The sequence below is a fragment of the Bombus affinis genome, chromosome 7 (assembly GCF_024516045.1).
Source record: "Bombus affinis isolate iyBomAffi1 chromosome 7, iyBomAffi1.2, whole genome shotgun sequence".
Classification (NCBI taxonomy): domain Eukaryota; kingdom Metazoa; phylum Arthropoda; class Insecta; order Hymenoptera; family Apidae; genus Bombus; species Bombus affinis.
Window position 1 is genome coordinate 11,382,268 of NC_066350.1, and position 22,194 is coordinate 11,404,461.

A 22,194-nucleotide genomic window follows, 5' to 3' on the forward strand; every position below is an offset into this window, starting at 1 on the left:
CACGTTCCCAACTACGAATTAATTCCAACGTAATAATCTCAGAAATATCGCCGCCGTAAATTGTTAAAAAGTCTACCTTCATCTTGATCTCAAACATGCCGCGAATAAGCAACCTTAATGGAATCGAAACTATGACAAATCTTCTTCGTCCAGCGCCGGTGTATCTTCGTAGCTTCACCTATTCCTTTGCATGAATTTGCAATTTTTCCAGCCAGAAACCACTCCGATTCCTCTGAAGCGAACGAGAAAGCAAACAAGCTTCCGTTTCACAGTTTCATCCTGATGCTCCCGAGACCGCGGTGATTTCTCAGAAACGTTATTTCCTACTGCGAAAGTGGAGCGCGACGTGGCTGTTTCTGACGATAAATCGACGCTCAAAGAGCCGCTCAAGAGCCTGAAAACATCCGGTTCGCCGGCGTGGCGTCCGCGTCCGACTCGAATCGGCGGTAGCTGCCTCGAAAAACGATTAAAATTCATTGTAGCTGTGAATCGAAATTCCAGCGCGGTTCATGACTTCGATCCGTATAATTAAATGCTCGTCGCGTTGCGCGTACTTTTTCAGAGACGTGTGAAAGTCGAGCATGTGCGTGCAATCCCTCCATGTTCTTGCAAAGCTGTGCAATATAAGCGCGATGCTTGCCGAGCTTTAATCGCGCGTAAATCGCGTTTCCTCGATGCGCGTCTTCGTTACTGCGAAAATTAAGCTGTTTGTAGGTTAATTTTCATGACTCGGCTCTAACTACTTGGCTTGAGATTTAATTAACGAATATATGACTCAGCGTCTATTTAATTTTGGAAAATTTGGTTGAGAACGATCTGAGATTCTTGCAGAATATAGTACAATAATATAACATTGCCTAGAGCGAAAGAAATTACAATTTTGATCGATCGCATTGTACAAATTAAAATCGAGTTGTATAGTAGAAATATTCATCTCCTTGTTACGGAAATATTCAGAATACATAACAAGCTATACTTTTAGATATAGATATCTGTAAGTGTATCGTACAAATTATTTTTAAATTCCACTAAAGTGTTCGTAAGTATGTTAGAAATACGTGGAAATAAACTTTAACCTGAGAAAATGATTAATTTTAGCCAGCGTGATATAGAATATCTTAAAACAGTCGAAAGTAAATATACAAAACGTCAAATGGTTGTTGGAATTTCCAAGTAATCTCGTTCCTCTTTCTCAAAATTTAAAAGAATGGAATACGCGCAATTTGCTTATACCCCGAGATTTCAATCACGCGTGAGAACTTTATTTCGTGTGGTTAAACAATTAGCCGGAGAACGAAAAACAAGGAACCAAAGCAATCGTTCGTATCCGTTTCGAGGTAACGGGATTACTCGTGTTAGATAAGGAAATATTTAACTACGAGAAACACGTAGAACTCCGGAACTCCAGAACTGTTACTATAGAATATTATCTCGAAGACGGACTTAGAGTATTATCTTAAAGCTTTACAAATGGCTGTGAACGTAGACAGCGGCTGTTACAACAGAGAGGAACGATTCTCTCCTTCGTCGACACGGTTCAATAAAAATGGCGAAGCCGCTAACCGGCGCGGCGATACGCGGCGAGCAAAAATCACGCTCGTCACCGGATATCTTTACGGTCTCCATCTGGTCGCGAGGAGCTTTCGCGCGCGTCTTTACGACCGCCGCGAACGATGCTATCCGTTTTCGCCGGTACGCGATATCGCCAGCGTCGGCGCCGCGAATACAATCGCGTGTTACCGGCAGCCGCTTTCTTCGAGACGAAGGAACGAGCTCTTCGCGCTGCTTCACCAGCCGGTCTTTACTCCAGACGCGTTTTAAAGACGCGCGAACAACGTGCGAAATGCATCGCGACCTGTGTTCATTCGACGTGTTAATTTTCTTCGTATATCTCCCAGTGACGCTTCGATAACATCGTAAAGGACTTTACGGTGTTGTCGCGGTAAAGGGGTGATGTATCATTCAGCGATTTCTCGGTGATAAAAGTTTCCAGACAAGTTGGAAGTTCGGCGACTTTATGAAAGTCGCTTAAATTATCGGTTTAAACGCTACAACTGTATTATGTAAATGCACATTAACATTGACGGACAAATGAAAATTAAAAATTGTTGCTGATGGAGGGGTAGATAAAGTGAGATTATAAAATCGAAGGAACAGTAAAGCTTACGTATTTCGGAAATTGGTACAGAGATTTGGAATATATATGTATATGCGAAGAAGAAGATAAGGAATCCTTGTACGGAATTGTGTGCTATCGACTTAGAATTGTTTCTTCTTTTATAATCTACATATTCTAAAAGATCGTATATAACATAAAATTTAGAAAGCGGATATTATAGCATTTATAGAAGTTTATATAGACTTGGATTCAAATATAATTTCATATCGTTCAGTAATAATTTCATGTAGCTGGAAAAATTGAATATCTGCTATGAAAATGGAATACAGAGAACTTAATAAAAGAACGCTTCATTGGAAAATAAAATGTGCACTTGTATTTATTGTATGAAACATACATATTGTAAGGAAATTTTCTAGATCGGAATAAAATTTTCTACCTGAGATTCAAGATGTTTCCATAAATAATCGTAGTTATCATCTCATATATGTAATTATTTAAAACTCTGAATACGTCTAGGTTATTTTCTGCCACCGATGAATAATTCAACTAATTGGTACTAATTAGTACTAGATAATTTAAACGTACAGAAGTATACAGAATACCCAGGATAAAGTTCTCGTTGTATTTCTCAATGCGTGTAAAAGATCTCTACTTAAGTTCCATTTATTTAATTGCTACTAAAAATATGAAAACTCGGCAATCTAATTACATCTGTCTTTCTAAATGTAATTTACTTTTGTAAAATTACATTCTTCCTTTCTTTTCTATGAAACTTGTTTCTGTCCGCCACAAGTATGCCAGCCCAGTATAGACTGTTTCTACTGACGGACGTTTGCTAGAAATCGTAAAGCTGCAGAACGGTAGTAATCTGAAAACAGTGAGCATCCATAATCTCGGTTAAGGGGTAGTTATTAAAGGCGAGATACAACTCGCGAGTTGCCTTTTCCACCATCCGGATCCCATGAAGTATTGAACGTTGAACCGCGATAGAACGCGAAGCTTTTAATAACAGCGATCATCGAGGAACGGATGTACAAGTGTTGTTTGGAGGAATTTTTAACGAGCAGCGAAACCGGAGTCTGTCGCTGGAAATTTATAGCCTGATCGTTTATTAATACCGAGGAAGATTTCCCCAGGCTGTGATCATTGTTTATGCAAAAGACGGCCACAGAATGTGAGCGCGGCTGCGGCTGTCTTGTTGGTGCACGGAGGCTGCAGGCGTTTCGAGGCCCAATTAACGGTGTGTCATGCGGTCTGCAAACGAGTTTTCGTCGACGGAGAAGCGTCGAAAGGTGGCCGGCTTGCCCGTTCAACCCTATAACATAGTTACGCGTTAATTGCGAAAACCGCTTGAAACGGGATAAGAATTAACATGCGAGCAGCAGCCGCTATCCTCGCGAATTTGAATCAATGCTGATCGTGCCGCGTGTTTCCACTTTGCTGTTGATTCTACGGTCCGTTTGGAGAATGTATTTCGAAGGATTTGACGGGGTTGGTTAATTCTCCTTCAAAGGGATAAGTTGAAAATCTATCTTGTACATAGAATGTCCCGGGGTTTCACAGCTTTTCGTCAATATTTTCTATGACGTATAATGAAGCAAAAACGTTATACAAACATGCGCCATTTCAAGCTTTATGAAAAAGTTACAATAAAAAAGAAAAGAAGAACAAAGTGCACAGAGAACATTACTTTGGCCTGCAATATCGCTTCCAATTTCGTGTCATTGGACTTTTATGTATGTATAACTTTCGAAAAGAGATATATTTCGAACGAAAATGACAGAAACGATGGACACTTTAAAACGGTTTACCAACAGCTAATAATTACGTTGATTATGCACATATTGTTTCGCAGCATAGTAACTGTGCGTCTATTATCGTTCCCTCTGCGTTATATACCTTCGTTATAACTTTTTAACGAAGCTTCAAATGACCCACGTTTATACAATTTACTTGACTATACCCATAAAATACATCTACAAAGTTTTACCATTAAACTTTGGACACTCTATATATATTATAAGACCTTCCAGCCGAATGCTTGATTATAAAGTAGTTTGTACATCCTCTTGATTGGTTTTCTGCACGTTTGAGGTTTATAAATCGCATCCCGGTATTCCACGTTTTTATTGGAAAAGAATCGCTCCACTTGAGAATCCAATTCACATCGCGTTCCAACGGACCCCGTAATAGACGTATTGTCGATCACGGAAGAAAATCGACGATACGCCGCTTTATGCCCCGCCGCGCCGCGCTGTCGGGAAACTCGAATGAATTAGCTGGATCCAAGCGAGAACCGGAGATATTCAACGAGTTTCCGTAAACCGTTTGAATGTGAATAGCCGGCGATGAACAAGCGAACGAGAGAACAAGCGAACTTCGACTTCGCCGCGGTCTTGTCTCAGTGAAAAACTAATATCTCCCGGGCGCGCGTCATCGTTTAAGCTACAAAACATTAATGGAAGACGTTTCGATGGAATTATGGAATAGAAAGACGGAGAAAGCTATTAAAATGAATTTATTGAAGGTATTTGGACGACGTTTGGCCGACGTTCAACTTTAAAACCAGTAATTCTGAGTCATTTATGGATGGTTCCGCAGTCGAGACAGTACGGACAGATTCGTCGCTACGGCGAATTATCTTTCGTCGACATACGTATTCGTAGGTGAATGACATTCTACTAGGCTGCCAGGGCATATTGGCAGCGAAACAATTTCTCGCCCCGAGGTCGTTAACCATCCCCACCGAAGCGCAGTTTTCACGGCGACCGAGTGAAACCGAAGGCCAACGACGCCGACGATGATAGCGGTGGCGGCGATTACACGACGAGGATGACGGTCGATCTGAAAGTACTCGCGTCCGCTAAAAGATTCATCTTTGAGAGGGAAATGGCGCGAAAAGAGAAGCGAGACGAGAGACTAGACGAGAATGAAAAAAGGAAGCGTAAGGTCTCGGCGAGATTCAATCGTTCCTTCAGTCTGCAGGTAGCTTAATAGCAGACCGGTCACTCCGGCATCACCAAATACCTATATACACCTGTGTCTGTGTCAGAAAATGGTGAATTTCATCCAACATAATCTATTCTTCAATTTCATTAAAATTGATCTCTCGCTTCGTATCATCGGCAATTCCACTAATATGGCGCAAGACACACGATAGTAGACAGAGAACGTGTAAGGTTGAATGGCCTCTCCGCTTGCAAGCTATTCATTCTCTTCCAAGTCTTCCGCGTGTTTAATGTTGCATCGATATTCTCCAACGTCGGCTGAAGAATGGAAGCTAGCCCGAGTAACGTCTGCCAGGACGAGAATAAGTATTCCGCGTAACGATCCGGTTCGGGCTAATTCCGACCGCGATAACGAGAATAATGCTCGACAATGAAACTCGAAGTAGGGGCGGCCGTGTCACGGCATAATAATCATTCCAGGAGCAAGCCGTGGCTCAACGTCCACTTTCCCTGACCTGGAAACTTGCACAATTTTTTTATACACTGGCAGAGAGTGCAGTCATTCTTTCTCGCCATGATGGCTAGACTACCAAATTAGACTATAGACGAGTAATCGTCTCGATTCTCGGAGGGTGCGCTGTTTACTCGCGTTACACCACCACTGGTATCGGCCTCGGATTGTCTAATGGGGTTCGAGACGACGCGGTGCGAGTACGACTATCTGCAATTCTCTTTTCCACCAAGCTTTAGCTACCGCCAACCCCTATGGGACACTCTCTGTTCAGTCGGTGGACAACGCTGCTGTTTTCCAAGCTGGTTAGGTTACTCGCGATAGATTGCGAAAAAGGACAGGTCTCGACATGTGTCTCGTCGTACGAGGGATTACCGGTGTATCGTTCCTGAACCGGGTAGTTTGCGGGATTCTGCGGTTGTTCGGTGATCTATCGATCAGTGCACCCCAGCAGTAACGATACGTTTAGCATTAAGAATATTTACAGTTTCTTTAATTCGTCGAATTAGGTCGACAGACGAAGACATGTCACATTTTCATCTACAGTGTTATATTATGCAAGACGTTCGAACTTTACTTTCGTTACGTTAATTTCATAAATTGAAAAGTAGGCTTACTTTCGCATTATAAATTTAAACATTCTACAAACTTATATAGGTCAATATGAGATTAACTATAGCCTGGAAGAGACCGTGTTCCAAATTTATGATCTCCGATCTGTTCTCCGATATTAGAAGACCGGTGATAAATTTGAAGGATTTCTTGATTTTGTCTTTCAGCCTGGATATTTCGCTTGGATACATTCATGTTCAACGAACCATAGTTCCGTGTAGTTCGCTTAAGCAATCAAGCAAGTTCCGTAGTCGGGCTGCTTACATTCGAATCGACTGTCGTGGGTCATTGTTGACAGAGATACAACTCCGCCGTGGTAATCATCGTAGTTTGCACGAGCATGCAACTGTGATGACTAGTTGCGCTGCAGTCAACCTCTCGAATCCTACCGAATCGTCTCGAAACAGAGATTTCGTGCGGTTATAGGCGAAATGTGTGGCTAAACGCGTCATCGTGGCGAAATCAAGGGAATTCCGGTCGTCGATTGCTCGTCTAGTAACTCGTAATCCGCGCTTCAACTGCCAAGTATGCTAATTGACCGAAAAAAGTACGTAACAATGGGGGGGGGGGGAGAGGAAAAAAGAAAAAGGAATGAACGTAGAATCAAGGAAAATGGAAAACGACGGTGCGTTTCATCTCGAGAAAAGGCGTACAGATAGGCAGCCGCAATGCGTCGAATAATGCACCGATGAGGAAAAAAAATAGGCGAAGAGAAAGAGGAAGAAGAGCGAATGTCACGCTCCACGAACTGCCAGCTCTTTTTACTCGTTGCACGCGAATGCATTCCTGTCAAGCATACCGCACGCGTGTGTATTATGTGTTCGAATAAATTTGAATACGAATGAGAGTACGATGAAAAAGAACAGGGGCGGTCGGAGAGGCAAAGAGAGAAAGCAGGGCGCGGTGGTCAAGGTAGAAAGGGAAGAGAAATGATAAAGAGGAACGGAGAAAGAGCGAAAGATAGCAGGGGTGGAAAAAAAAAAATACGAGAGGATCGAGTGGTTGTTTCTCTCTAGATCCGGAGAGTCACTATCGCTGCCGAGGGGAAAATTAAAATAAATCGCGGTTCGCTTGGAAATCGACGGTCGAAATCGACAGCTGCCAATTAATCGACCGACTGTATCCTTTCGTTCTCGAGCTGTGTTGCCCGGATTTTATCTTTTAATTGGCGGGGGACATTGGCCTCGGCCGGATTAGCCGTTACTCTCCAGACTTTGAAAGATCAATAAAGCCTGGTGCGCTCGTGGTACACTCGAAACCTCGCTATCTTCCAGCTACGGCAATGCTCGACTTCGTGCAAGATTGCGTCCAGCGTACGTCAATATTTTTCTGTGTCACGAAAACCTGGTGGGTAGAAGGGAGAGAAAGCAAGGGGTTGCAGTGGGAAAAGGGAAAATACGGGAATGCATAGTCACCGAAACCCGGGAATCACCGACATCGTCTCCTCTTTCCATACGAATTTACGCAACAATTCACTCGTGTTGTTCGTCGTTTCTCGACCGAATGCCACGCGGCGCTTGTCTCTGCTCCTTGACACGAGAACGTCACTTTAAAAATCAGCGTCTGATTCGTCTAAATTTTCTCCGTTCGATGGTTGTTTTTAATCACGAAACATTTAATCATTCGACCATTGAAACGTCTTTTCAATCGAAATATTTTATCGTTTGGCATTAAACCGTGGCACATATTTTCTATGAACGGTAGACATCGTTTCAAAAATCGACGTATGATAACGCGCTGATTAAAAGCCCGTCCCAGCTCGAGGAGGCTAGTGAACTGTCAAAAGAGGTAATTGCTCGCGGTGGAAAGGACGAAAAATGGTCGCATTTAAATGCCAAAGCGAGGAGTGATAAATTAATCGACGCCGGACAGCGAGTTAATTGTTCCCTTCAGCGGTAACAAATGGGAATGCAGAGGGTATTATCGTTAGGCTGGGAAAAATATCACCGGATAAAACCGTGCAGTCGACTTATAGAGATATATATTTAATTAGCGGCAACGTGCCGCCTCGATCCGCTGGCAGAGAGAGGGGTTCGTTCCTTTCTTACCGCAAGCCCTTTTGTTTCACCGTTATTCCATATAACACGCACACAACGATATACCACGATACGGGGTATCGTCAGAACTACGAGGGTGAAACCACCATATTGTGAACGTGCGTGAAGGGTATACCTGAACACGCTGTTTCCATTTCGTTCGACAAAATAGACCGTCCCCTCTCGCTAACGCGACAATGTACTGTACTACCAATTGGAGACCTCTGCGCTATTCTTCGCGCATAAATGTGCGCTCAGAGATACACTGGGGTGAATTTATGGATTGATATCTTCGTGATAGTCTCGAATGCTACGCCTCTCGAATGTCGTAACCGTGTCAGAAAGTTTATGTTTTCGTGGTTCCTCCCTATTCTTCCTACTACAAATGGATTGTCGATACTACATCGACTGGGGTTCGTTTTATTACGAGATGTATAACGTTTTCGTTAAAATATTTTCTATAGAGATTCTGATTTATTAGTAAATAGATGTGTAGCCACGCATTTTTCAAAATGTGCTTCATTTTTAAGGAAATACACGAAAAATAATTAGTCGCACGATCTTGTCTAGATTTCTACACTCGTATCCCTTCTGACTTCACTGAACTTGATTTATTTCGAAGATCAGTCACGATTGATAACTGATTCATAGCTGGCGCGCGTTGCGCTCTCTCCTAATTAAGCCGCAAGCCTTAGCCGCGATTTGCATACATGCATAAGCACGTGCGTGTGCACAGCCTGCATAATCTCCAAGTTCGGAAGATTCTCGACGTGCCTTCGAAGGAACTGCCTATGAAGATGGTGGTACGTGCGTCGCAACAATCTATGTGCATTAATGTGGAATCACGTGTTAGATAGGTGCTTGATATACATATGAGTCGTTCACAGAGCAAAGTGGTCGACTTGCTGGGACTACCAAATTTTAGTAGCGAAACGCTTGATCGTTTGACGATTTCTTTATATAATCTTATCGATTTTCTCTACCTTTTGTTTTGTGGAATTAACCAATTTGACAAATAAGCCAAGTATACGAACAATTGTTGAGTAAATATGACGTCTTAATGATTCTCTTAATCTATCATATTAATAAGCCTAAATTTCTAAATGCATATATAAAACATACAATATAATATATTAGTAAATGTCCAAGAATACTTCTATAAGTCATTGTATAGAGAATGTTTGTGTGAGTATATTAATAGCATTTTATATATAATAGCAAAGAGTAATTCAAAGAATTCGCGAGGTATAATTGATTGGCTATAAAATTCTGTATGAACCGTTTCGAGAGCATATAGAATTATTCTTAGAGTTAGTACCGTTTCATTATTGAATATTCCATTTTAAGAACAATTCAACAGGAATTGTTTGATCATAAAGTTTTATATGTTCTCTTTTGTTACCAAACATAGCACTTTTCGTTTTATTTTATATTTAACGAATGAAAATCTATTCGCAACCAAACTCTGACAGCTTCTACGGTTGCAACGTTCGAGATGAACAACAGAACGCTCGGCGCTACGTACGATTTGACCGGGAAAGGGACTTGTTCCAGACGAAAACGGGAATCCCTGAGGGATCGATGCAAGGAATGCATAGGAGGAGCCGCCAGCACGGGTCACCAGCGACACAGGAAGTCGGTGAACGATCGTCGAACAAAATCACGGTGCGCGCAGCGATGCAGAAAACTCCGGGGCTCGTCCGTAGCAAACGCAGACACATTGTGGTCGAGGAAAGATCCGGTCCGTGGAGCTCGTGCGTTATAACTTTTTTGGGACGAGCATCGATGAGAACGAAAAGAACGGTGCCAGTATCCGGGGTCAACATTTTCGAATCCGTGCCAGATTTCCGCGGTCGCGTTAGTCACGTATACAGCGAATTAATCGGGTTACACGAATTCTCGGAACTGTACAGTCAAAGTCGATCCAGGAAGTCTCCAACCCTCTGTTCCACTTTTGTAGGAGATAAATTATTTGATCGTCGCGACGGGTTTAATGGATCGTCGAAATTTTTCGTCTCGATAAGCCCTGAGCGATTCCCGCTTGTAATTTCCTCGAAGAAGAAGGGCAATCGAAATTTTCGAACGGTGTAATTCCGCGGAGCAACGATCCCAAGGAACGATCATATGTCCGGCTGCCGATGGTATTACTCGTGGACAAAACGCCGAGGAATTCACTTCCTTTTCTTGCTGGAATTGAATAAAACGAATGAATCAAAACGATGCCCACGGTAACTGGCCGAGATATTACTTCGTTAAGTGATCGTTGTCTATACTCGATAGTTCTTGCACCTGATTCCGCGAAGTAAGACTTTGCGGTTATATGTAACATGTACAAATATTCCGTACAGACGAAGAAACACTACTATACCGAAATTCGGGTACACGAAGTTAGAATATCGAAACGTATTGAAATTGGACGTTGTACGTTGTAGAATGTACATAACTAAGGAGACGTACGAAACTGATATGGTAAAATACGCGCGGTCAAGTGTAGCTAGAGTTGGGAATCGTCAGAGCGGAATCGCTATGTATATCGCGTTTCTCGCAACAAGGAAACATTGAAACACACGCGGATATCGGGAACGAAAATAAAAATGCATTAGAGACGTATATCTCCCGCTGAAGGAAACATGTTCTTTAAACGGGCGAGTCTGAGAATCGCGGTGGAAGACAAAGCTTGAAAAAGAGAACGCGGCGGATTTCTGAAAAGAATCCATATACCGGTTTTATTCCGGAAAGCCGCAATGAGCTCACGTCCCATCGATTTCTATGGTACGCTATACACAAAGACTACTGTTCTGTTTGTACGTAGAGTCCTTCCTCTTCTGGTGGAACTATTTTCTACCTTGGAATCTCTCCCGACCACGACTCTTCGTCTATTCGCAAGTGTACTGTACGAAACATCGTGCGGACTGATTTCGACCAGTCGATAGAGGTGGTCGAAATTAGAAAATACCGACACGCCTCGAGTGGAAACAATTATTTCGCTCCAAAGTCTCATGAAGTACGTGCGATGACTGAAGAAACATGGCATCGCCGCCACCCGCCTGGACTAAATAGATCTCTTATTGTTTTCTATTTCGCACACGACTCTCTCTTTCTTCCTCTCTTCTTCCCTCTCTCTCTCTCTCTATCTCTTTTTCTTTCTCTCCGCTCTTTATTCGTCTCTTCTGTAACATTCAGAGCGCGCTAAAATATTTACAAATTCCTTAGTCGAAACTTTTGAAAGAGAATAGGAAGAAAAGAGAGAAATACGATGTAGATGGTGAAGAGGAGGTGACTTTCGTATATCCTTCGTTGGTCCGTGCATCAAGTTGCTTTTCGGTTGCCAGGGTTAACAGAAACAAAGAGCTTACGAATTTCTTGCGACTATGGCCCTTGTTCAGCTTTGCAAACAAGTCTAACTTGTTTCTCGAACCGCGTGTTATTTGCCGTACGTTCCTTCTGTTTGCGGATAAATATTGAACCGTACGCCCTATCCGATGACCGGTAGCTAGGACGAAACATGTGACTTCCTTGCCATGAATACAAGCAACCACGTAGGATTTCAATAAACGAGCGGGCAAGCTCCCCGGTGATGTTGAGAAGAGATAGCGTGAGCCGGCACGCGGTCGGTTCCCGTGAAATATATCGAAACCCCCTCGTGAGTTTTAATGGCAATCTTAAATATACGACCTTCATGCGAACTTCTCTTTTTCACGTGGTTATGTAACGGAGACCCGGCTAACCCGACCCCGGTTGGGTTTATTTTAATAGGAGAGCCCTGCAAAGTTGAAACTTTCATCGATAACATTGCCTGTTCCAACGGACGGTTATAAAGTAGTTAAGTCCCGCTCGTGTGATTTATGGACGACACAGCAAATCTCATTTCGCCTCTCCTTTTTTTTCTTTCGCTTTTCTTTCTCTTTCTCCCCCCTCCCTTTTTCTATCTTTTATTTCCCATTTATTCTTTTTACTTTTGCCTTGCCGTTTTCCTTTCGCTTTTTACTTCCATCCTCGCACACCGATATCAGGCAATACGCACGGGGAAAGTTAGCGAGCAACGCTCCGCTGGGAGCTTAATTTGGTATCGAGGATAGATTATCAATCATTAAACAATTTTCCCTGGCAAACGCGCGAAATCATAGACGAATACCTCGGCGGAACAGGAACCCATTAATCTTCGACCGGTCGCGCCAAATAAAAACGTTTCGGTGCATTCTTTCCGCGCCGCAGCGGGCTACGCGAGTATCCCCGCCAACGTGGCTGCCGTTTATCGCGTTTTCTAATAGAATCTGCGAATACCGGAAGAACTTACGATCTCTATGATGCCACAGGATGAAGAGTCTACTTTTTGTTTGAAATCTCTGAGTGAAAATTAGTTTTACTACCACTTGAGGCACAATCGATAGTCTGTTGGAGAATTATTTCGTGTCAGCGTGACAGCACGGTACAAAACGGTCGTCGACTTCGGTTAACCGGAAATACGCGTCGTTATTTCTATTTGGAATAATGGGAAACTTGTCGTCGATACTTTTAAATAAAAGGTCAATGACATTGGAAACGTCCAGTCCTTAACAAACTATACTTTATAAATTCCAAAACAAATGTATTATATTCGTAAATGTTTAAAAATTAAACTCGCATATATAAAAGGAAAGTTTCACCTTATAAAAAATAAATTATTAAAACTTGAAAAATTCATATAATTGATGCGATAAATCTGACATTTCGTATATTACGATCTATTAACTGCGTTTAATAATATAGAATAATACTTTATTCCTATTTCTTTGAATACATCATTTGAATTTCTAGCCTCTTTACTTCATAACAAATTACTAAGTATTAATTTTCCATTAATTATTTAATCCCATCAAATTTAATATCAGAATATTTATGAACGATAGTGTACGCCTACTGTAATGCTTACTGTGCCGGACCGAATTAGCTGCAAGTGGAAAGAAAGATGACTCGAGTTTACAGTAGAAACGGACGGTGCGTTGTCAGACACGGTTAAACGCGGTCGACGGAGGATCGCGCTATTCTTGGAAGTACAGGATCGCCGCAACGCGTTCAAGCGCATGTACGTCGTCGCCATAATTCGTTCAACATCTTTTGTCCAATTTTATACGATGTAATTGAGAAGAACGAGGAAAGAATATCGCGTCCACGTAATTCGTAAAATGTACACCTAGTGTTATTTAATAATGTTCAATGCAATTGACACTCGAGTCGCGTAATAAGATCTCATTAAAGCGTGTACGACGCTTTCAACTCAAACCGGAAACATTTCATGCTCCGTTTCTTTCGTTTCTTCATCTTTTGCCGGTTCGTTCAATCGGAGATTGCATTCATTCAAACCAATGAGATCATTATTTCTGGGAATCAATCGAATAATTTTCTTTTTTCCGCCTTGAATAAAACGTTCGACAAGAATATGCAGGATTTTGCGGTTCAGAGGGTCGCTGCATAAAGACGCGCGGAATACATTTTATCGCGGTCGTTCCTCTTTCGCGACGTTCTCCTTTTTCTTTCATTCGTTAAAGGCACGCTTCCTTCCTGTTCGTAGGTTTCGTAGTAATTTTCTGGTAACCTTTCGATTCTCAATGTTTCCGTCATGATTTATTCATAACGATGCCAAGCATCACTAAAAGTTACATGATACGTTAAATATTTGTAAATATTCATTGTAACCGGTTGAGATTTTTGCATGCTTCCCATGTGGGTGTAGCCGTATCGCATTTGTTAGTCGACCATTGAGAAAACCAAGTTATCGCCGAACATCAAAGCCACTGCGAGACACGGAAGGCACACGACCACGAGGATCAATTAAATATTCAACGACGTCTACTTCAGTCTCGTGACCCAGTAACGTGATGCCGATATACGATGATGCGATACCGTGCAACAGTATATGTAGCTTATTGTGCTTTTCTCTTTCCAAATCGAGACAATGATCAGCAAATACATACGCGGCAAATGTATAAATGTATTTACCTTCTTTTTTTTCCACGAATACCGACGCTTCGCTAAGACCAGGCTTATTTTTAATTATCCCGGTTGGCGGAACAAGTGGATAAAGAGAAAGAGAGAGGGGAGAAATCACGAAGAGAGATAAAACTGAAGAGGAGGCAGTCAGCGTAAAAAAAAGGGGGAGAAACGTCAAGTAGCGAGGAAAACCGGACACCATACGCGGACCGTCATAATCTTCCAAAAATCTACGAATTACGGTTTTTAATTCGGCCTTACCGATTATGTCGACAGATACCGCCGCGTGTCTGCTTGAATTTTTATTCTCGTTCCTGGGAAGGCTTCTTCCCAACATCGTGTGTGATGCGATTCCATCGTGATCGTACTCCGAAAACAAGTATTATTCATGGCCTGTCTTCCACGAGTTCCCTTGCATCCTTCTTCAGTCACGGAAACAAAGAGAAGACAATGGAAAGCACGCGAAAATTGGAGCGGTGCTCCATCGAAATCGCGGAAATTGTCGCGTCGCTTGCCCGACGCTCTTCGAATTTTCCGACGACAATTTTCGGCATTCAGGTAACGGTTGGAGAAGTCGACTTCTCAAGAAATTTCCCAGAGAAAATTCCCGGTTAGTTAGATATTTTAAACGAGACGGAGCGAATGTATCCCATTCAACCTTTGTAGATTGTAAACAGCATAATAATGACCATTCTTATTAACATCCGGAATGGAACGGGGAATTTGGTGAAAACTTGCTAGGATTCGCGAAGCAGCTCGCGGAAGCAGTCTAATTAGCAATGCTAACGAAAGTTGGCGAAATAACGGAGGCCGAAATCCATATCGAATTAAGTGGTGTTGGATAGGCGAACACGTCATCAGTGCTACGGCACGATACTCGAGACATGGTTGAAATGTCCGAAACGCCACGATACACTCTTCTTTCTTCGTCCTTTCCACGTTTCTATCATGTTCTTTTCACCATCCTCTTCTTTACCTTCTCTTTCTCGTGCTTCGTTACGAACGAACGCGACGTTAGCTGCCGGAAGGAACAAGAAATTAATAGCAGTGGCTGCTAAGCAAAATTGTGCGCGGTATTACCTTCTTTAAAAGGTGCGCTGATTAAGAGCACCCTCGACCTACTTAACTCTTTTTCCAGAATAAAATAATCGTGAAATTAAACTCACGATGACTGAAGCTATTTGAAAGTTAAATCCGCGTCGTGATGAGCTAGAAGGGCAATCGTGTAACGTAACTAAATGTTCCTCCTGCTCTTCTTAACCTCTCTCATTTACCTACCTTTTGCCACCTTTCGGACAGTTTCTCTCCCTTTTCTGTCGAGTTTCATTCAAGCGTGCGAAGTGCTTTTTACGATACCGCTAGTCGCGTCTAAGACGGCCATACCAACCGCGAAGTAAAACGCAACGAAAACAAAGTTTCTACGACGTCGTTGAGTGCTCGTACCGCGTTATTGTTCGCATAAATAAATACCATATATATATATGTATAATAGAAGTGCCTAGCCATCTTCGATAATGGAAGTCTATTTATGTCGCGTTTCTTCTACGACCATCCTGTCATAGGGTAATTCTTTCGCTTCGTTGCATCTACATTTTTTGTCCCTTCCTTGCTCTCCGGACGACGTGTTAATCTATTACTGGGTCGGCAAAATTAGCCATACTGTGAAAGCTTCTTCGTCGTTCAATTATTTTCAGTCGAGAGAAAAACGTTCATTCATAATCCATTTAATTTTATCGTGCGCGTGTATCCGCTTCGTAATCGATTCAAAGAGAGTAGCTCGGCGTTACGGCCGTCGCAGAAACCAACCATTCCGATTAATTAGCCGCTAAGGCAAATCCTTAACAAGTTTTAACCGAGAAATCCTTTTTAATCACCGCATCGAATATCGTTACTCGACGCGGATTAGCAGTCGTGACTCGACGAGACGACATTGCGACGCAAACGATGGCACCGTGGCACCTCGACAAATTGAGAATCTTCGCGAAGCTAGCCAATGAAGCGTGCTCTCGCGAACCACTTGTCCGCGCGAAACGGATTATCGATACTTGGTTTACTTCACTTGCGCCACCTAACGATGTTATTGTACGATCAATCGTTTGTTTGAACAGCGGCGATGCTGACGCGGTTCGAAATCACTCTCTGCTCTCCCCTATCGTTCCGTGATCCTTCGTCCTTCACCTAGTTCGCACGGGCTGCTCGGTTCGTTATCGAGCTCGTTAAATATCTTGGAAAACCGCTGAACTCGCGGATCGATCGAACGCTCGCGACACTCGAGGCGAACGTGTTACCGGAGACAAGTCGATTTGTTCGATGCCGAGAAAATGAAATGGAATGAAGAGAACGATGCGTTAATTTTGCAGGCACCTGCGCTTGATTAAGTAACACCGATCGATTTCGTCTCCTTCCAGGGATATCCTGGGACTGATCATAGCGTATATATAATCACCTTCGACTATTTGCAAAACGGTCCATTAAGTATGGCGTCACGTCTGGAATTTACTCGGATGAAACCGCAGCCACCCCTCGAGCGGTAAGCCCGAACGTTATTCTCTTCGCAGACACTTAAGTCATCCGCAATAAAGAATTTTCTCGTTCCAAGGGTACGCCCTCGTAGTTTGTTTCAACCTTTCATCATTGCGATCCGACGTAAGAAGCTTACGTCGACGAGAGGTGAATTGCTACGCGTATGTACTTGTGTCTTGTAACGTATACAATCGTTGCTAGTAAAATCGCACGGCTATTGCTATGTTAGCATTCGCGGCGCAAACCATTATGTACGAATTAATTACGATCCGAGGCTCATAATTAATAGAGAATCAATGGAATTAGTTGGTATTGCAGTGGCTATGATAGCTTCGAGTCGATCGAAATGTCAGTTCGAAAGGACATCTAGTCCGAAGCTGGTACGTTGGTTAATCGGCTTGGCTAAGAGCGTCGACACGCCTCGCTTAGGAAGAGGGAACAATGAGAAACGCTATAGGCGACGACGATCCACGATGGTAACCGGAAAGCTTTACGGGATAACCGATTCATTCCGGCGGTCGTTTTCGAAGTTAAAATAATTTGCGACGTAAATGGAAGCGCACGCCCGCGTGGATCATAATGGAATAACGAAGCGCTGTTCTATGATAATGGAGTGTAAGGTAGTAGAAATGGGTAGCGTAGCCGTCGTAACGAGCGGCACACAGTCGTTTAAGCAGCGAGCAAAATAACGCTGGACGCGCAATAACTTTATTCCGCGCAGAAGTATTTCATATTTCCGCCGGTGGATAAGATGAAGCGCGCGCGGACCCGCCACCGCTGCTCTTCTACCTCTTTTTACAGGGCGCCGCGTTAAATTTTCATCCCGCTAAAAGAATTACTCGCGACGAGACGTTGCTCTGTTTCTACTCATCCTCGCGTTTATTAAAATCACAGAAAGACGGTGTAATTACCTCGAGACAGCTTTCTCCGGCTATACAAAAACGGAAACCGAGACAGATTTTTCGTTTCTTCCATTCTACGTATTTCTACGTTATGCATTTTCTTCGCTCAATATATATATATATATATACATACATACATATGTACGTGTGTATGCGAACGTATAGATACGTATTTGGCATACAGTAGTTTCGCATGAATCATTCTTCCGGCGGGCGACGCAACGCGCACCGGTAATAGACAATCCCCATTTTTCCGGGCTTTTTCCCAAATTCGCGGCAGACGCGCGCGACGCGTACAACCTAGAATAGGTTGCGTGCTCGCAGCGGGGGTCAAGCGACGACGAGACGCGTCTGACCGTTTTTTCGGCGAGGAAATTTATACACCCGTCGCGAGCCGAGGTGGCAGCGCGCGACTGTAATGAGGAAATATCGTTTCACGATATCGATCCACGCGGCGAAAGGTCAACCCTAGAAGGGGTTGCCGGCTGACAAACCCTCCGTCACAGAAGCGCACACGTACACGGGCCGGCGAGCACACGCGCGGCCATGCGCCCCTGCCACCTATCTACATACTTACACGCCGCGCCGCGGCGTATCATACGCTCCGATACGAGCATTGCGTCTCTTACGGATATTTTGATTCTCGTAATGAGACAGCCTCCTGCGAGTGATTAACACGAAAGCTCGCGGTAACAATACTCGATCGAAGGACCGTGTTCTACGTGTCACGTTCTTTTTCTTTCCTCCGTCTCTTTCTCTGCCCCTTCTCTCTTTCGTTGTTCGCGCCAGGCGATGCCACCATTTAAATATGAATTAACCGATCGATCGACAACTACGACGCCACGTATATATATACGTACTCGAGTTTCGGCTGGAAGAGAATTTCGCGTATACACCGATCGTGGCGCTATAAAAATTCAAGGGGATAGCCCAACGAATGTCTGGAACGTCGGTAGAGTTTTTCATCGAATATTCGACGAAATCCACGATTATACCGTGATACAAGAGCAAAATACACGGCGCCGCTAGAAAGTTCGCCACGTTCGACCGTTATCGCGCTATTTTCACGTAGAAATGGTCTACTCGTTGAAACAGCAAACCGCTCCATCACCGACACTGTCGTCTTCCATCGTATATGCTATATACGAAAGCTTCTCTCTCTTAAGTATCCGACTATCGTTCCCTCCGCGAAATGATCATTCCATCACGGCGCAAATATTGAATTTACATGGTCGTCTCGTTTCTGCATTGCAGATGTATACGCTCTAGGGATGTGAACCGCGGCCTCGTACATATGTACCATATGCATGTACTGGGACACGTAGAGAGGGAGAGAGAGAGAGAGAGAGAGAGATGGATACGAACACGGAGATAGATGGTAGGGGGTACTGTAGCGGTGTTTACTGCCTCTTTGCGACCAAGTCTCGCGGTCTCGTTGTATCAACTCGTGTCTAATGAAATCTGACTCACGGAACGAATCCTCCTCCCTTGCCCCCACTTTCTGTCTCGCTACGATTTAATTCCGCTCTCGAATACCATCGCAAACCGACGACCGTTCTTTAAGCAGCCTTGATTGCAACATTAACAATATTTATCGTCGTATTGCGTAACTTTCCACCCTTTGACAGCGTCTCAGTAACGGCACTGGTTTACGCGTTCATAATTTACATCCAAGTGATTCGCCATCGTATCTGCCCAAATTACGAAATTGAAGCAGTATCTCGACCGTTTCATTCGCCAACATACTTGTCAACCTTTTCTACTTGCCGCGTCTCGTATCAATCATATTAATTAATTAGCAACAGCGGGAACGAGAGAATTAATCAATTGGATTAATAGGTTGTAGTTTAACGAGGGAAGCTGTTTCGTACGCCTAACGATCCAGCTTGCAGGAATCGAGCCAGATATCTAGGTCACCGACAGGTTCCTTTCCTCTCCGTTGAATATTCGAAAATTGCTGCCGCCTCCTATAATTTGGAATATTAAACTCGGAAAACGAGAAGTCTAGCGACGGCTTGAATAACCTCCATTAGTCAGCCATTCTGCCGCGCGACCGTTCCACTTACAACCATGGGAAATCTTCGTATCGATACCGTTATATCTTTCCGCGTATGACGCGTATACGCTCGTACACATGCACGTTCCCTTTTATTTGTTTCGTAAATACTACTGGAAAAAGAATGAGAAACGTCCTCGTCTACGAATAGAGAACGGAGTGACGAAGAGGAAGCGAAAGAGAGTCGACGCTACGTTCTCTTGAACGATCGATATCCGCTTCGCGAGTTCACGATCTTAAATCACCGGGCGCAGCTTGAGCCCGGACAAGCAAGGATTCCCTCATTGTGAGGCAGCCAGCGTACTGTCACGGTGCATAACTTCGATATTATATGTGTCCTGGGTGTGCGCGCGGCTTTCCCCAGTCTCCTGTAACTCGGTTCGTCCCGTCGAATGACGACGTCCAAGAAAATACGATACGACGCGACCCGACGGTGGAACGGTTAGCGGTCGAAGGATGTTTTCTGGTGCATAAAGGGGACACGTAACGCGCTTAAGCCCCCAAACATACGCGTGGAATGGAGCACGGAATCCGTCTGTCCATTGTCCCGAGTCGCACGGAATGTCTTGTCAGGTGTCTTCTTCCGAACTCGAGAACCCTCTCTCTCTTTCTCTCTCTTTCTCTGTAGAAAACGATTCCACCAGATAAAATACGGATCATAGTGTCTCCTAAGCTTAATTCTTCTTACTTCGTGATTCACTTACGATGTAAGTAAGCTCACGTTGAAGTTAAGACGGGATATCTTTAACTTGTTTGTCAAGTCTTACGCTTAACTTATTCTTTCGTCGCGAAATTGGAAATTAATAGGGACAGATTAATTTCAGTGAGGTTCTGATGCCTGCGAATGATGCTCACATGGGAAAGATAAGGTCGATTTGGGTAATTTTCTGACTTTTGTGACATTTGGTGGCCATGAAATAGTTGAAGAAGAGAATATGTAAGCCTTCGGAGAATAAGTGAAAAATTCACTTGTATTGCTTTATTCGTTGCGTTGGTTTAATTCAATTAATATTAATCTGCGTAACTAATGTTATCAATATCTTTTAAATATTCAAGGAGGTGAAAACAACACATATTCAATTTCAAAATTGAATGAGAAAATTTTGAAAGCTTCGATGAATAGATAGAGAAATATAACTTATCAGGTTTTCATCTGTTCAAATATTTTTTATAGAAATAAAACATCAGATGAGAAGATAAAACATATAACTGTTATGTTCAAGAGATTGACAATCTAAAAATGACAAATTAACTCGTCTTTCCCAGTTAATAGGTTAAAGGACTGTTCAAAGTCAGTATGTGTTTTAAAGGATGGTTTGCTTTTTTACTTGCAAAGGTTTGTAACTCGAGCATCTTGTTCCCTGCGTATTTTCTGTTAGCTTGTGTCGCTTTTTCTAACGGAGTTACCACAACGTCGTGAATAGCGTACGTGACATTTACACAAACCGGCCAGCAGCTTCTTTACGGTGCACCTGTACGTTTCCAAGGGTCACAGGGTAATTGTTGAAAGGCCAACTTAAAGCTGTCGATCGCCGACAAAGCGGTGCCGTACACACGACACACCTAGCTTCGTATCTTCCAATGAACCGTGGTATCGAGTTATAAGCTATACCGCCGAGCCATGTTAAAAGCTATCGTTAAAAAGGGAATTCGAGCGAGATTCGGTGTACGATGGATCGTCACTGGAACGACGTTATTAGAATGAGAGTGTTGAAAGAAAGAAAGGTCGATAAAAAGAACGCGATCGTTATATTTTCGGAACGTAAACCTTGCTCCATTTAGATCTGAATGGTCTCTCTTAAATGGGAAGGATAGAAATCTAAAAATTATTAACAAGGGCAATATCATAAACATATGGAATCATCGAGTTCGTAATATGAGTTGCAAACGTTAAAGGAATTATAATGACCGCAAATGGAATTTTACAGTTAGAAGGATTAAATATAGCCGCAATTACAACTTACTCCTTTGGCATGATTTTAATTCGTGACACGATTAGATGTCGATTAAAGTCGAACTCCGATGCATAACGGGGCATTTGCTAATTTTAAACATTAGCTTTAATAAAATAACATTATAATTAAGTTAATACACACGGTTAATAAGTATCAACGTCATGTTATAATTACAACATCCATTTACGTCTATCCTACGTATACGTAGTAAAGTGAATGTCCAGTGAATTATGGGTTATGATAGTGTGCAGCATTTCACGCCCTTCTCCTCTGCTCAGCTTTCCCTGCAGGGTGTAGACGCTTTCCGTGTATAACGTGTATGACGTGTTCCGGTATCATCGGTAATGGAAACAGAGTTATCGAAGGCTAAAACTTTCGATGTTTATGGATTGTGTAAAAATAGTAGTTCGCAGCCGAACTGGTGTCGGATCTCACCCACGTTAGTACAACAGTCGTCGCTTAAATAAACAACGAAACCGGGCCGCTGCTTGTGAACCGCGTAACAGCCGCGAGCGTCAAGGTACCGCGCTACTTCCGGTGCGGTTGCAGCGCGCGTTAC

General features: G+C 43.1%; 1 protein-coding gene across 3 annotated transcripts in view; it reads left to right on the plus strand.

The window, feature by feature from the left end:
- Positions 1-22,194, plus strand: part of LOC126918956 (irregular chiasm C-roughest protein-like) — a 158,324-nt gene that overhangs the window by 72,070 nt on the left and 64,060 nt on the right. The window contains exon 1 of one of the 3 annotated variants that reach the window (XM_050727578.1): positions 16,608-16,729. The exons of the other annotated variants lie outside the window; for them this stretch is intronic. Within the exon in view, the coding sequence (XP_050583535.1) occupies positions 16,677-16,729 (53 nt within the window). The 5' untranslated portion in view covers positions 16,608-16,676. Of the gene's footprint in view, positions 1-16,607; positions 16,730-22,194 lie in introns of those variants that run through there. 3 annotated transcript variants of the gene reach the window in all.